The sequence below is a fragment of the Tachysurus fulvidraco genome, chromosome 17 (genome assembly GCF_022655615.1).
Source record: "Tachysurus fulvidraco isolate hzauxx_2018 chromosome 17, HZAU_PFXX_2.0, whole genome shotgun sequence".
NCBI lineage: Eukaryota > Metazoa > Chordata > Actinopteri > Siluriformes > Bagridae > Tachysurus > Tachysurus fulvidraco.
The window spans coordinates 17,432,932-17,445,315 of record NC_062534.1 but is presented as its reverse complement, the minus strand read 5'-3'; the positions used below and the strand labels follow the sequence as shown (position 1 = coordinate 17,445,315).

The following is a 12,384-nucleotide window of genomic DNA, read 5'->3' as shown; positions in this document are numbered from 1 at the left end:
TATCTAACACGTTATTATCCTCAGCCAGATAATTCACAAAGGCCATAGAGCAGCATACATACAGTATGTGTTTGCAGTGTGACAATTTGATGTGTCTGTTTGCTGTAAAGCATGAAAGCAATCATGTTTTATCTCAGCTTGTTTACTTTCAACACACTCTCTGGATTACAACCTGTGTGACAAGAGCATTAGCACCATTTGCTACCACATCATCAGAATTATTCAGTAAAAAAAGACGACAAGGTGACAATTCTCTTCAAACAGCAATTCATCTCCGGTTGGATTGTCAAGGAAAAAAATACTTAAGTCAGCAGTCTCTAAGACAGAAACATGATTAGGATGGTGATGGATTGACTTCTAATTCTGAATACGGAAGATAGTGTTTTGCAGACATTATCTCTTTGGCTGATCATGAGGAATTCGGTGAACGTGATGAGTTCTCTGGTCTGTGTGGAGTTCCTGTTGTACACCCTGAGTCTTTGCGCTCCACAGTGGTTGGTGGAGCCAGAGGGAATGTGTGAAGGCCTCTTTGTTATCTGTAACACTTTTGAAGGTTTCTCCAGCTGCACTACATTTCCAGCCTGGATGGGTGAGTGTTCGTTTTGCATGAATATTGTATATTGCGTCATATGTGTAGATGTTCCCGATAACAAATATCCTTGACAGCAAGGAATTCTGTACTGCCCAATCATTACTGTAGCTTATAGTTAATATGAAAAACAAACATTTAAACATGTTTTTCATTACTTCTCGTGATTAGGCTCATACAGCCTGACTTGGATGTTCCTGACATGTTCCACCATACTCTCCCTGTTCACACTGTTCACCATTAGACCAGCTCTTAGCAATGGAAAGCGAGCCATTTTAGCACTACTTTTAAACATTTTTTCAGGTAAGAAGCATCACATCTCCTACATCTTCTTCTTTCTCTTTTGTAATTTTAATGATTCATTGATTTAACAAAACTGAATTGAGGTATCAGTGCTGAATTCCTCCTACACCTAGCAACATCTGATGCCTAATAAAAGAAAATGATCATCATAGATGGTGTCTATGCACAGTTGTTTAGTTTCTGTGTTGTATATACTCATTATGATTCACTCTGAAGTGGGTGTAATGAGCAAATCTGAAATGGTATATTTTCCTGTAAATGCACACCCTGTAGTTTTTGAACCATTATGGAGGTTAAGATTCAGACATCACGAGGACACCACATATACCATGTGACAGTGGCTTGTGTGATCAACATCCCATGAAATTAGTATACTACCATGTGGTGTACTGACTGAAATGTTTCTATTTTTTTCAGTTGCTTTTTGTGTCAGCGCTCTCATTGCCTTCATAGTGTCCATCGGGGAACAGATGCCTGAGATGTCCAAATTCCTTGGCTGGGCTTTTTACATCTGCTGTGCTACTCTTGTCTATGCCTCACTGGTGTCTGTGGCACTGGGCTTCGTGGAAGGCTCTTCCAGCATCGAGCCAGTAAACCCAGATGGAGGTCAGGGCTTGCCAGCACCAGCTCCATCACCAGATCTATACTTTTAAATATTCACTGCACATAAGCCTAATGATTTTATTGCACAAATGAATGACCCAAATAGACTGGATTTTTGGGTGTGGTCCATTGTACTGCATTACAATAAACTGTCAATATATAAAACAGAAAAGACTTTGACATTGTTCTTTATTTTATTCTAGCAGGAAATACAAGTTTATACCAACCTAGTGTGATGAAAGTGTAATATTGCCCCCCACTGGAAGGTAGCAGGTATTTATATTTATCCTATAATATGCATGAGCGTCGAAGGCTCAGCAAATATGCAGTATTTAATCTACTAGATTGTTTATATTGTATTCACTCGGGTTTATTGTTATGAGTTTGAGGATGCTAGACTGTAAAATGTAACTCACTGCACTACCAAGATATCTGAAAAGCAATACTTTGTTGTATTTTGACAATTTAAGATTAAGCTAAAAACTCTGGATATCTCAGCTACAAACGACTCCAAACAATATATACTAAAATGAACACCAAAAAAAAAGCCAATGTAAAGCATTTAAAATATCTGCGTTTAGATGTTTAATACATTTTGAGGTTACATGTTATAATGTACGTTAAACTAGCAGGAGCCCAAGTGTCATGGTTAAAGATGTAACACAATCCAATAGCAATATATGTCAACATAACGAACTGATATAATACACCAATATATAGAATAGTTACATTGCAAATATTTTGCATAAGGGATTAATATTTCTGTCAATCAGATTATGGTTACTTTCACATACAACCCCAAAGTGCTGGCCCCAAAGTAACTATTACACATGAGTATGACTGAACTGAGCTTAAGGCTAGAGAAAAGAAAAACTGTTATTCCAAGTTACATTTTTATTCCAATGAGTTAGTAGCATAATATGGATAATGTGCAAATTTAACATGTAAATCCAAATCAAGCAGACAAAAGGGTTACTAATGGTAACAGGCCCACAATGTTCCATATGGACAGTTCATGTTTAAACTCTGGTCTATTTAGGACCAATATACGTGACAGTTTTGCCTGTTTTCTTCAGGGTTTCCAGCAGGACATCTGTGTCTTTGTCCGAATCTATAAAGACCTTCTTGTTGGGAAGATCAATGTCAAACTTTACATCTGTTCATAAGAAAAAACACATGCATACGTTTAGAAATGAACTGTATCGTGTACACTGCTAGGCTAACTTCACTTCACTGCTAGGCTAACTTCACTTCACTTCACTTCACTGCTAGGCTAACTTCACTTCACTGCTAGGCTAACTTCCTGAGGTAAAAAAAAAAAAGACTAATTTTACAGATTAAAAGCTGCTGCATCTTAATGACACTAACGAAGAATGTACAGTTATTATTAGTTCAGCTGTTTTGAAACAGGGCTTTAGGGAACATTTATTAGGTACAATGCTATGGACACAGTACACACAATGAGTTTAACGTTAGGTCTAGGTTTTATTCAGGCTAATAAGATATCACATTAGCTTATGCTGCATTAACTTAGAAGCATTACCTATTTTCTTCAGGACCCGAGTCACTGCACCAGAGCATCCTTCACATGTCATATCAACAAAAAACTCGTGGGTCTGCGCATAAAAGGAAAGAAAAGAAAAGGAACAAATAAAATACTGAGTCGACACTGAGTCGAATCTGGAGTTACATATAAACTGCCCACAGTAGCTAGTTGCTAAATGATCTAAATGCAATATAAAAATGCGTACTTACTGTCATGATCAGATAATCGTTAATTTGTTTTAAGAAGAAGAAGAAAAAAAGACACTCGGCTAAAACACACAAATGAATAACAAACTCTGTCACTTTGAACTGACTGTAGCCGTGTGACTCAGTGCTGACTTAGGGATGATCGTTAAATTCCCAGAACTTTTCAAAAGCGTTTATGAAAACAGAAACATGTTTTAGTTTACATGAATATTAGGCTTATTATATAAGTATTATTGATGAACGGTAATTTTAGATATTTTCAGGCATAAATTGACACATTATATGTTATCATTTATACTGTGTGAAGAAAAATCACTTAATTTCGTAACACTGCCTAGGCGCTTGATTCGTTCTGCAATAAACACGTGACCAATGACGTTGAAGCTCCGTTGCCTGTGGACACTGCTTTGTGACTGATTCGGTTCACAGAAGCACAAACTATAGCGGAAACAGAGGTTTGTTTGCGTATAAGAACATGTTCTAAATAGTTTCACTGGCAAAAACAACAACCACAAACAAATCCTCATATTTTACGAGTCGATTCAATAAAAACAATTCACTATAAATGTCATTTTAACTCATTTTTTGTTGTTGTTGTTGTTGTCACACATTTGTACAGCATTACACGTTTGCGTTTTATTTTTTATTATCCAAAACCAGCTGAAACACTTGAGTTCCGAAGTATTTTGGAAGCATATAGTCAACAAATCTGCACGCTGAACTAGCTGACAGGTTTTACACAGACGCTCCCTGGTAGTTGTACCAGCTGACCGAGTAGATCATGTGACCGGCTACAAGAAGACTAACAGGGAAAAGCATAAGGAGGAAAAGACAAGGGCTCGTAGTGGAATGAGATGGTCAGCGTTCAGGGTTTTAATAAAACAACATCTGATTAACAATGCATGTAAAAATGTGCAGTTTTCTGTAATATTTGAAGCTAGTTACATAATAAGATTGGACTACAGCTGTTCTCGGCCTTGGTAAGTCTGATATAATCAATGCAGGTTTCACAGTAAGATCCGGTTTATTTACTGATGCCTTCAAGAAATAAGAGCGACTCATTATTTTGTGGGAACGTATTCAAACTAATAATAATAGTATAATAATAATAACTGTAGATGGTAGATGTTGTGAAACACAGAAACATGAACCATATGCAGGTCAATGATCTGAATGTGTTAATGTGCTGTTGTTTTCACTGTAAAGAAAGCGTTGGATTCATCATTCCTTGAATGAAAGAGAAGATTTTTTTCATTAAACATAGTTATGTCATGGACGAAAACGTCAGTCATGGAAGAAACTGTTTATATGCTGTCTCAGCAAGCCACAGTGATCAGCAGTTTCTTGTAGTGCATGGCAAAAAACAAAACAAAAAAACCCCCATATTTTTTAACTGTTGCATAACATATTTTACATATGTAATTTTTAATTTCACTTGCACAATTTCATGGTTAACGTATGCCTTTTACGCCCTGAAAAAAGCAACACAATTGTACTGTAATCACTCATGATGACATGTATATCATATAGTTCAACAAGTTAATTGTAGATGTTTAAATAGCCTTCAGTAAATGCTTAGAGTCATTTAAGGAAGTCATGCATTGATAACAGAGCTGTTTTTATTCTGAAATACTAGATAAGATTTGTGATATATTTTGATCCAACTTTCTGTCATATGAATATTGCTCTTGCCTCTTTCACCACAGCAAATCATCCGATCCACCTATATTTAATTTGGCGCAGGTTTTATGCTGGATTCCCTTCCTAAGGACCAGCAATGAACCCCTCAGTGTCTGAGTTTGTTCCCTGCCTGGGAATCGAACCCTGACTGTGGCAGTGAGATCCTGCTATTGGACTACCAGGGACCCAACCCACTGTCATATAAATACTGGTTAATATTTGTATGATAGTGGGTTGAGTGTCAGAATCATTAGACATGTTATAATCTGAATCATCTTTGAAGTATTTGTTATTGCACTAGAAAGACAAATAGAGCAATAAAAGAAAAGCTATGAATTCACTTTAAATAAAAATAAAATTCAAGTTGCTAATGATGTGTATTGTATACTTCACAGTAGGCAAAGTATATATTTTTTCTCCATATTTTAATATTATTGGCATTAAGACAAATAATAACAATTTAATAAATCCATAAATGTGGAGTTCATCATGTTTGGGGAGTGAATTGCAGTCAGTTTATCTGTCTAGTAGGTGATATAAGTCCAGTCCCTACGATTCATGATACATTCAGAATGTATGTACCTTTACATCTAAATGCTGATAAATTAACACTTTTACTTAAGATGGTCTGTTGACATTTTTTAGACATTTTTTAAGGCCAGGGCACTTGATATTGCACTATAAAATTGTGCAAGAAAATTGGTTTGAATTTTGACTATTAAAATTTTAATTTTAAGTAAATAAAATGCTTCCAAATAATTGACATATGATTTACATTTAACTCACACATATTTATTTCATTGATCAATCCCTTGTATTTTAGATATTTTTGATTCTTTTGTATTGAAACCAAATTTGCATCAGCCACTGATGATGATGATGATGATGCACTATGCATATGGTTGTTTTCATCTAGATCAAAGTTTGAAAGGAAAACCATTTCTACATGTTCCTGCTTCACTCACGCACAGTAGTCTTTTGTCCTTTCAGCAAATGTTACGTGTACTGATGCTCAACTGATGTGACGTGGGCAGTCTCTGTAGCAGATGGCTTAATGAAAAATAATCAGATTTGATTTGTCTTTGATCTCAGCGACCGTGGACCCGGGTTCTCCACAGTGAAGCTGCAAAGCGGTGAGACGGTTTGAGAAAAGCACAGCTGAGCAGCACAGCCATGGCTTCAGATATCAACTATCAGGACGGTAATTGAACTTGATGTGCATTGGGAGCCGGCTTATTTTAAACATGAGCTGATTTTTGGGCATGTTTTTAAAGGTGTTTCTTTGTGACTGTTTGTTTAAAGTGTTTTTTAGAGATTTGAAAATACAAATTTTTTCCACCTAGATATGTATTATTGGTTATGCATATTTGTGCAACCATACCTTTTTTCCCTGACAATAGGCCCAGTGTTTCCTCAAATAAACGAGAGTCCAGGAGATAATGATGAGGAACCCATCCACCCGAACAGTCCATCCCGCAGGCAGAGCGAGTACGAGCGAATTGGAGGCAGAGACGGTTCCTCGTAAGACTCTTTCAACTTATTATTCTTGTGTTTACAGTTGGACAGTGTTCCATGTGCATCGCCTTTCTAAGGTCTTTCTTTGTCATCTTTGCAGTTTCTTACAGACGTTAATTCATTTACTGAAAGGAAACATCGGCACTGGGCTGCTCGGCTTGCCTCTAGCTGTGAAGAACGCAGGACTTCTGGTAGGATACCGCAAATCTCAACTGTTACTTTAAAAAGATGCGTTTTCAGCCTCTGTGAATTGAGCTTGTTTACAACCATTTCAGAAAATATCCTGTTAATATTCTCTTTAAATTCTTCTTGTCAGATAGGCCCTCTGAGTCTGCTGGTGATGGGCATCGTAGCTGTGCATTGCATGCAAATCCTTGTGAAATGTTCACATCATCTAAGCGCAAAGTAAGACCAATGATCCAATATTTAAATAACACTTGGACATTAATGTGCGATTCGTTGTCTGTGTGAAATATAGGTTAAAATGAAGAAAATGTAAATATTATATTGTACTAAAAACGGTGGCTGTAACAAATTCAGATTTTATTGGCCACGTTCAAATCCATACAGATTGTGACATGCAGTGAAATTTTTGTCAGAAGTAGTACAGGGTAAGAATAAAAAGACAAAGTAATAGAACTGATCTAAAAAAAAATTAACTGGACAGGTAGGAAGGGAGAAAATATATAGAGAATATAATATATATGAATATAATATTAATAATATTATGAATATATTTAAATTCAGATCTGGTTCAGGTAGTGGGAGCTGTAAAGACTACCAAAAATATTCCGACTGAAATGTATGTTTAAGTGTGTTTAAGTCTAGACAAATTACTGCTCAATGAGTGGTCACATGATTGACATGTGCAGTGATCAGCAGTTTGCTGTGGGAGAGCTGGATTTCACGTATGCATCTGGAAACCACTGATGACACCAGGAACAAGCGAATCGTTAGCTTTTCATGTTCAGTTTCATTCGTGTTGTTTGATCATATAGGACCAGTATTTTATTGACCTCCAGATAAGTTAAATTCTTATCTCTGCAGCAGTGTCCGAATCATTAGGAATGTTTCAGAATGTCACTGTCAGTGCTGATAATGGACTGAAACGCAGGAGCTGTAGTGAATCGATGCGACTTGTTTTTACGGCCATGTTTTATTCCACGAGTTGAGCTACTAGTTACTACTATGTTTACTAGCTTGTGTCTGGAGGCTTAATAACCGTCAGAACAGTTGAGTTGTCTTTGGTCTTGGTGGATATGGATGCAGGATCACCACAGTGAAGCTGCACAGCCATAAAGCAGTTTGTGGTAAACACAGTCAAGCAGAACAGCCAGATCATGAAATTAAATATAGTGTATCTGAAACGGAAACTAGTATGTATCTGAAGAGATGAGATGTAAAGGAAGCAAAGCAACCTTTAATAAAGCAAAGCAATAATTCCCATCACTTACATATATTGTCTTGCTTCTCAGACTAAAATCTGTCTAAGTTAAGTTTTTACCAATACATTGGCATTCTGTTATACCGGCGTAATGGACATTTATTTATGAGATGACATTTTAAACAAATGAATTATTTTATCATTATGTCTGATGTAAAATTAGTCAAGACACTGTTAGCCTCTGTTTGGGATTACTTTACACAGAATTTTATTGGTTGAGATTACATAACTTCAGATTTCAGATGCATACGAACATTAATTTGAAAATGGGCAAAAAAAACAACAACCCAAAAGAACATGCCCAAGAATATATTGCCCCTAGTACGCTCGAAAAACAGAATGCAGAAGTACTTATTAAAAACTGCAAATTCTTAAAGCCCTGACTGTCTAATTTCATATGCGCCATTAACCACCACTGAGAACTGTGACCTGAGAATAGTGACAGGAACTCAATAAACACAACGAAACAGAAAGTAATTTCATTTATTGGCCTCTGCGAAAGAGTTTCAAATCTATTTTGAAATAGCGTTTAGAGTTAAGTAAAAATATTTTGAAGTATGGAACATTTTAATATTTAAAATTTTAGTGAAAATTCAAAGCAGTTTAGTATGTCAAAAAAGGAGATGAATAATAATAATAATAATAATAATAATAATAATAATAATAATAATAATAATAATAATAATAATAATAATAATAAATTATTATTATTATTATTAAGAAGAAGAAGAAGAAAATACTGTTTTCTGAGAAATTAATTCTTAGCTGTTTTGGATTTTATTCAGTTCTTTTTAAGATTTTGATAGTTTGTACTTGTCATTTGGTCAAGTTCAACAAGTTTGATTAAAATATTTAAAAGGTCTGTGTTTTTCTAGTCATTTATACAAATCCTCAGATTAAAAGAAAATCTGACTTGTTAATTTATTTTCCAGGTTAGGGAAGCCGTTTCTGTCCTATGGGGAAGCAGTGGAATATGGGATGGAGAATGTGTCTTGGTTAAGAAGGCACTCTTTATGGGGAAGGTGAGTGATTATTACATCAGTTTTATATTTTAAACAAGATACATGAAAATATATGATGTTGGTGTTTATCCTCTAATACTCTATTTGTTTCTTTTTTGTGTAATAGTAAAATTGAATATTAAAGTCAGTTAAACCTTCATAGGAATAGTTTGGTGAGAGGTCAATGGTGCAGAATCTCCCAATTGGCCCAGTTGTAGTGGATCAATGAAGACATGATTGGTATCTAATGCACTGCTTTTGCATTTGTTCTACAAGAGAATCTTCATATACACTCACATGCTTAAAACTATACAACAATACTTCTTTAAAACCTAAGCTGTGCAAGTTAATGTTTTAAAAATTGGAGAATATGGATGACTGGATTACATGAGCAGATTTACTGGTTGTTCAGTTTCCAGAATTGTCTCTGGATCCACTACGACCCTGACCAGTTACTGAAGATGAATATAATATTGAATGTCTATTAAATTAATGTTTAAAGTGGAACGAAAGTGTCAGACACATAACTTCCAACTGTTATGAATAAGAAAAATATTCTAATAACTTTGCACCAAAGTGGCATATAATTAACAAGCTAAAAACTTAGTGTAATTTAGTCCTGAGTGCAAACATAAAGACTTTTGGTTTAACATTGTTGGGACCAAAGCACAGCATCTCTGTTTAATCACACACAATACACTAGATTAAATAATGTTTCTTGCAATGTACTTCCACTCTGAGGTGTGTATCAGGACCTGGTCAGGTATGATGCTTATGGGACAGAAAAATAGACCGACGTACATTAATACAGCAGTCTGTTAGTGTGGTATTATCAGGAGTTTAGTACTGATCTTAGAAAGGTTTAGCAGACATATCACCTGGGTTTTATATAGCAGACATTTAACAAATAGGAAACAGTAACATTTAATTAGATAATGTGATGATAAAGAATTTTACAAATGACTTAGAAATGTGGATCATGGCTGAATTTGACAAAGTACACAAACACATTCAAATTGTTTTTGTGTTGCTATAGACGTTTGGTCAATTTTTTCCTGATCATCACTCAGCTGGGCTTCTGCTGCGTGTACTTTGTATTCCTGAGTGACAATGTCAAACAGGTGAGGGACTTTTCAAATTTACTTTTAGATTGTGTGTGTGTGTGTGTGTGTGTGTGTGTGTGTGTGTGTGTGTGTGTGTGTGTGTGTGTGTGTGTGTGTGTGTGTGTGTGTGTGTGTGTGTGTGTGTGTGTGTGTGTGTGTGTGTGTGTGTGTGTGTTTATTCCAGTCACACAGGAGCCACATCAGATTCTACTTCTTCAATCAGTTGATCTAAACTTTCAGTAGGCTTTCAATCAGAAGTGGCTCCTGCTTGGTTGGAATGAAATCCAGAAGGGGTCAGTGTTGTTGCAGGGTAAGATTGAGGATGTACTGCCTTAGCAGCCAAAATCATGCTGATTTATTTTTTTATTTTTTTACTTATTTAGTTTTTCAATAGTTTTGTGTTATGGTAATTTCCAAAAGCACCTACATGATTACATTGTGTATGCAGTTACACTTAGATAAGTAGTGCATCTAACGTCCACAGTTTACATTCACATTCCCTCAGTATAATAATTTGCCGGACTGTATATTTATGATCACACCCTCCAGTGTCACCCATATGAGGATGAGGGTTCCTCTTAATGTTTCTTCCTTCACCATCCAAGGGAGTTTTTCCTCACTACAGTCACCTGAGCCACCTCAGACTTGCTCCTTGGGGATAAATACAAACACATTTTAAATATATCTAATATTAATCTTGAATATTATTATGTTAATGTTTTTATTATTCTATATAATAACCTTTTTTTTATGTTTGTTCTGCTGCTTTGAGACAATGTCAATTTTAAAAAGCGCTATACAAATAAATTTGCATTGAACTGAATACGGAGAGATTATGTAAATAGCTGAGTAAGAATTTAGTTTAAGAATAATCTTTCAGTTTGATGAAGTGCATTTAGTTGATTTATTAAGCATATCATGGAGTATGTTAAATTTAATAGTTATGTTGTTATCTTTCCACAAGAGGATGACTGTGCTCTTTTGTTTACGCTCTAGTTTTTCTTAGCGAACAAGTTAGTCAACAACATACTTGCACAACACTGTCATTTCTGTATCGATGCAGAGTACAACTATTTCGCTTTAGCATTAATTGTGTTTCCTAGAAAATTACGCATTTGTGTAAAAAGTGTAAAACCTGTAGATTCATAGGGTACATATTTAAATGTGTGACTTTTTTCTTCTTGAACATATGAATTTATTTTTGAATTACTTGTAGATGCACAGCATCAATGTATTTGTTTAAAATGCAGAATTTCCCTATGCTTTGGTCAGGTAATCGAGGCTGCCAACAAGACAACGATGAACTGTGACACCAATGAGACAGCTATTGTTGTTCCCAGCTTTGATTCCCGCATCTACATGGTTATCTTCCTGCCCTTCATCATCGCACTGGTGTTCACACGTAACCTTAAGTTCCTGGCCCCTTTCTCCTTTATGGCCAACATAGTCATGTGTACCAGCTTGGTGATCATCTACTACTACTGCCTAACGGTACACACACACACACACAAACACAAACACAGGTGTGCTTTTAAGCTTATGATAGTGATGTTCAAATACACCGGCTTTTAGCACACTTTGGGATATGTTTATATAAAAGCTTTGGGATGTGTTTATGTAAATGAATTCTATGTTTGTGCACTATAAAAGCCTATAATATGACATGCTTAAGGCAGTAAACATGCTCTGAACTAATGATAATGAAATTTTATTACAGCATTGTCTTTATTGTTTTTTTGCTTTCTAATAAATCCATTTAATAATTATAAATGGAAAGAATAAACCATGGCATAACATGATGTATTTTGAGCGCTGGGGCTGAATATTTTTCAAAAACAGCAGGTCTGAAAGTGTGTTATTCAATGAAATGGCAGATTTTTTTATTCATAAACAACATTGTGGTTGTTTACAATTTACTCTTAAAGTTGTGAAACATAGTGGAAGTTAGTTTCTGTTATCACTTACATTATAACAATGTATGTTATATAAATTGTCCTTCTATCATCAGTCCTTTGTTTCTATAATGTAATCAATTAGACAAAAATATGTAATTTGTCGTGTTACTTATGAAACCACAAAAAGTCATGACAGCTTTGCGAACCTCTGTGTCATGAGCATTTCCATTAACGGTAAAGAAATATCGCCTTTCATATAACTTCACCATATCAACTATTGTACATTTTTCTTTGTTACATGTTCTTATTAGTTCCTGTGAATGAGCTGTTAATGAGCATTAGTTCAGCCTGTGATTTGAATTGCAGCTGGCACAGTTGTCAAAGGTGCTGTTAAAGAAAAATGTTATCAACACCCTCTGAATGATCAGATTCATCAATTCAACACCTTTGGAGTATAATTAAGCAATATCACAATTGCAACAGTGCGGTAGTACTGACA

The 12,384-nt window shown here is 35.4% G+C and overlaps 2 protein-coding genes across 3 annotated transcripts in view; one reads left to right on the top strand and one right to left on the bottom strand.

Moving 5' to 3' along the window:
* Positions 1 to 2,056: 2,056 nt before the first annotated feature.
* atox1 (antioxidant 1 copper chaperone) lies at positions 2,057 to 3,464 on the bottom strand. The gene is made up of 3 exons (XM_027135806.2): positions 3,251 to 3,464; positions 3,039 to 3,111; positions 2,057 to 2,651 (listed from the first exon to the last, which is right to left on the bottom strand). The coding sequence occupies exons 1-3, from the start codon at positions 3,254 to 3,256 to the stop codon at positions 2,527 to 2,529; spliced, it is 204 nt and encodes a 67-aa protein (XP_026991607.1). The 5' UTR covers positions 3,257 to 3,464; the 3' UTR covers positions 2,057 to 2,526.
* Positions 3,465 to 3,948: 484 nt separating this feature from the next.
* Positions 3,949 to 12,384, top strand: part of slc36a1 (solute carrier family 36 member 1) — a 30,449-nt gene continuing 22,013 nt past the window's right edge. Inside the window, exons 1-8 of one of the 2 annotated variants that reach the window (XM_027135805.2) lie at positions 3,949 to 4,227; positions 6,020 to 6,128; positions 6,328 to 6,448; positions 6,543 to 6,633; positions 6,759 to 6,847; positions 8,819 to 8,908; positions 9,924 to 10,008; positions 11,263 to 11,481. In XM_027135805.2, the coding sequence (XP_026991606.1) occupies positions 6,101 to 6,128; positions 6,328 to 6,448; positions 6,543 to 6,633; positions 6,759 to 6,847; positions 8,819 to 8,908; positions 9,924 to 10,008; positions 11,263 to 11,481 (723 nt within the window). In that variant the 5' untranslated portion in view covers positions 3,949 to 4,227; positions 6,020 to 6,100. The remainder of the gene's footprint in view (positions 4,228 to 6,019; positions 6,129 to 6,327; positions 6,449 to 6,542; positions 6,634 to 6,758; positions 6,848 to 8,818; positions 8,909 to 9,923; positions 10,009 to 11,262; positions 11,482 to 12,384) is intronic. The other variant, XM_027135804.2, reaches the window with a different exon arrangement.

Coding starts and splice junctions, on each gene's coding strand:
- atox1 (XM_027135806.2), bottom strand. Junction 2,652..3,038: donor TCGGGTCCTGAAGAAAATAG/GTAATGCTTCTA, acceptor TCTTATGAACAG/ATGTAAAGTTTGACATTGAT.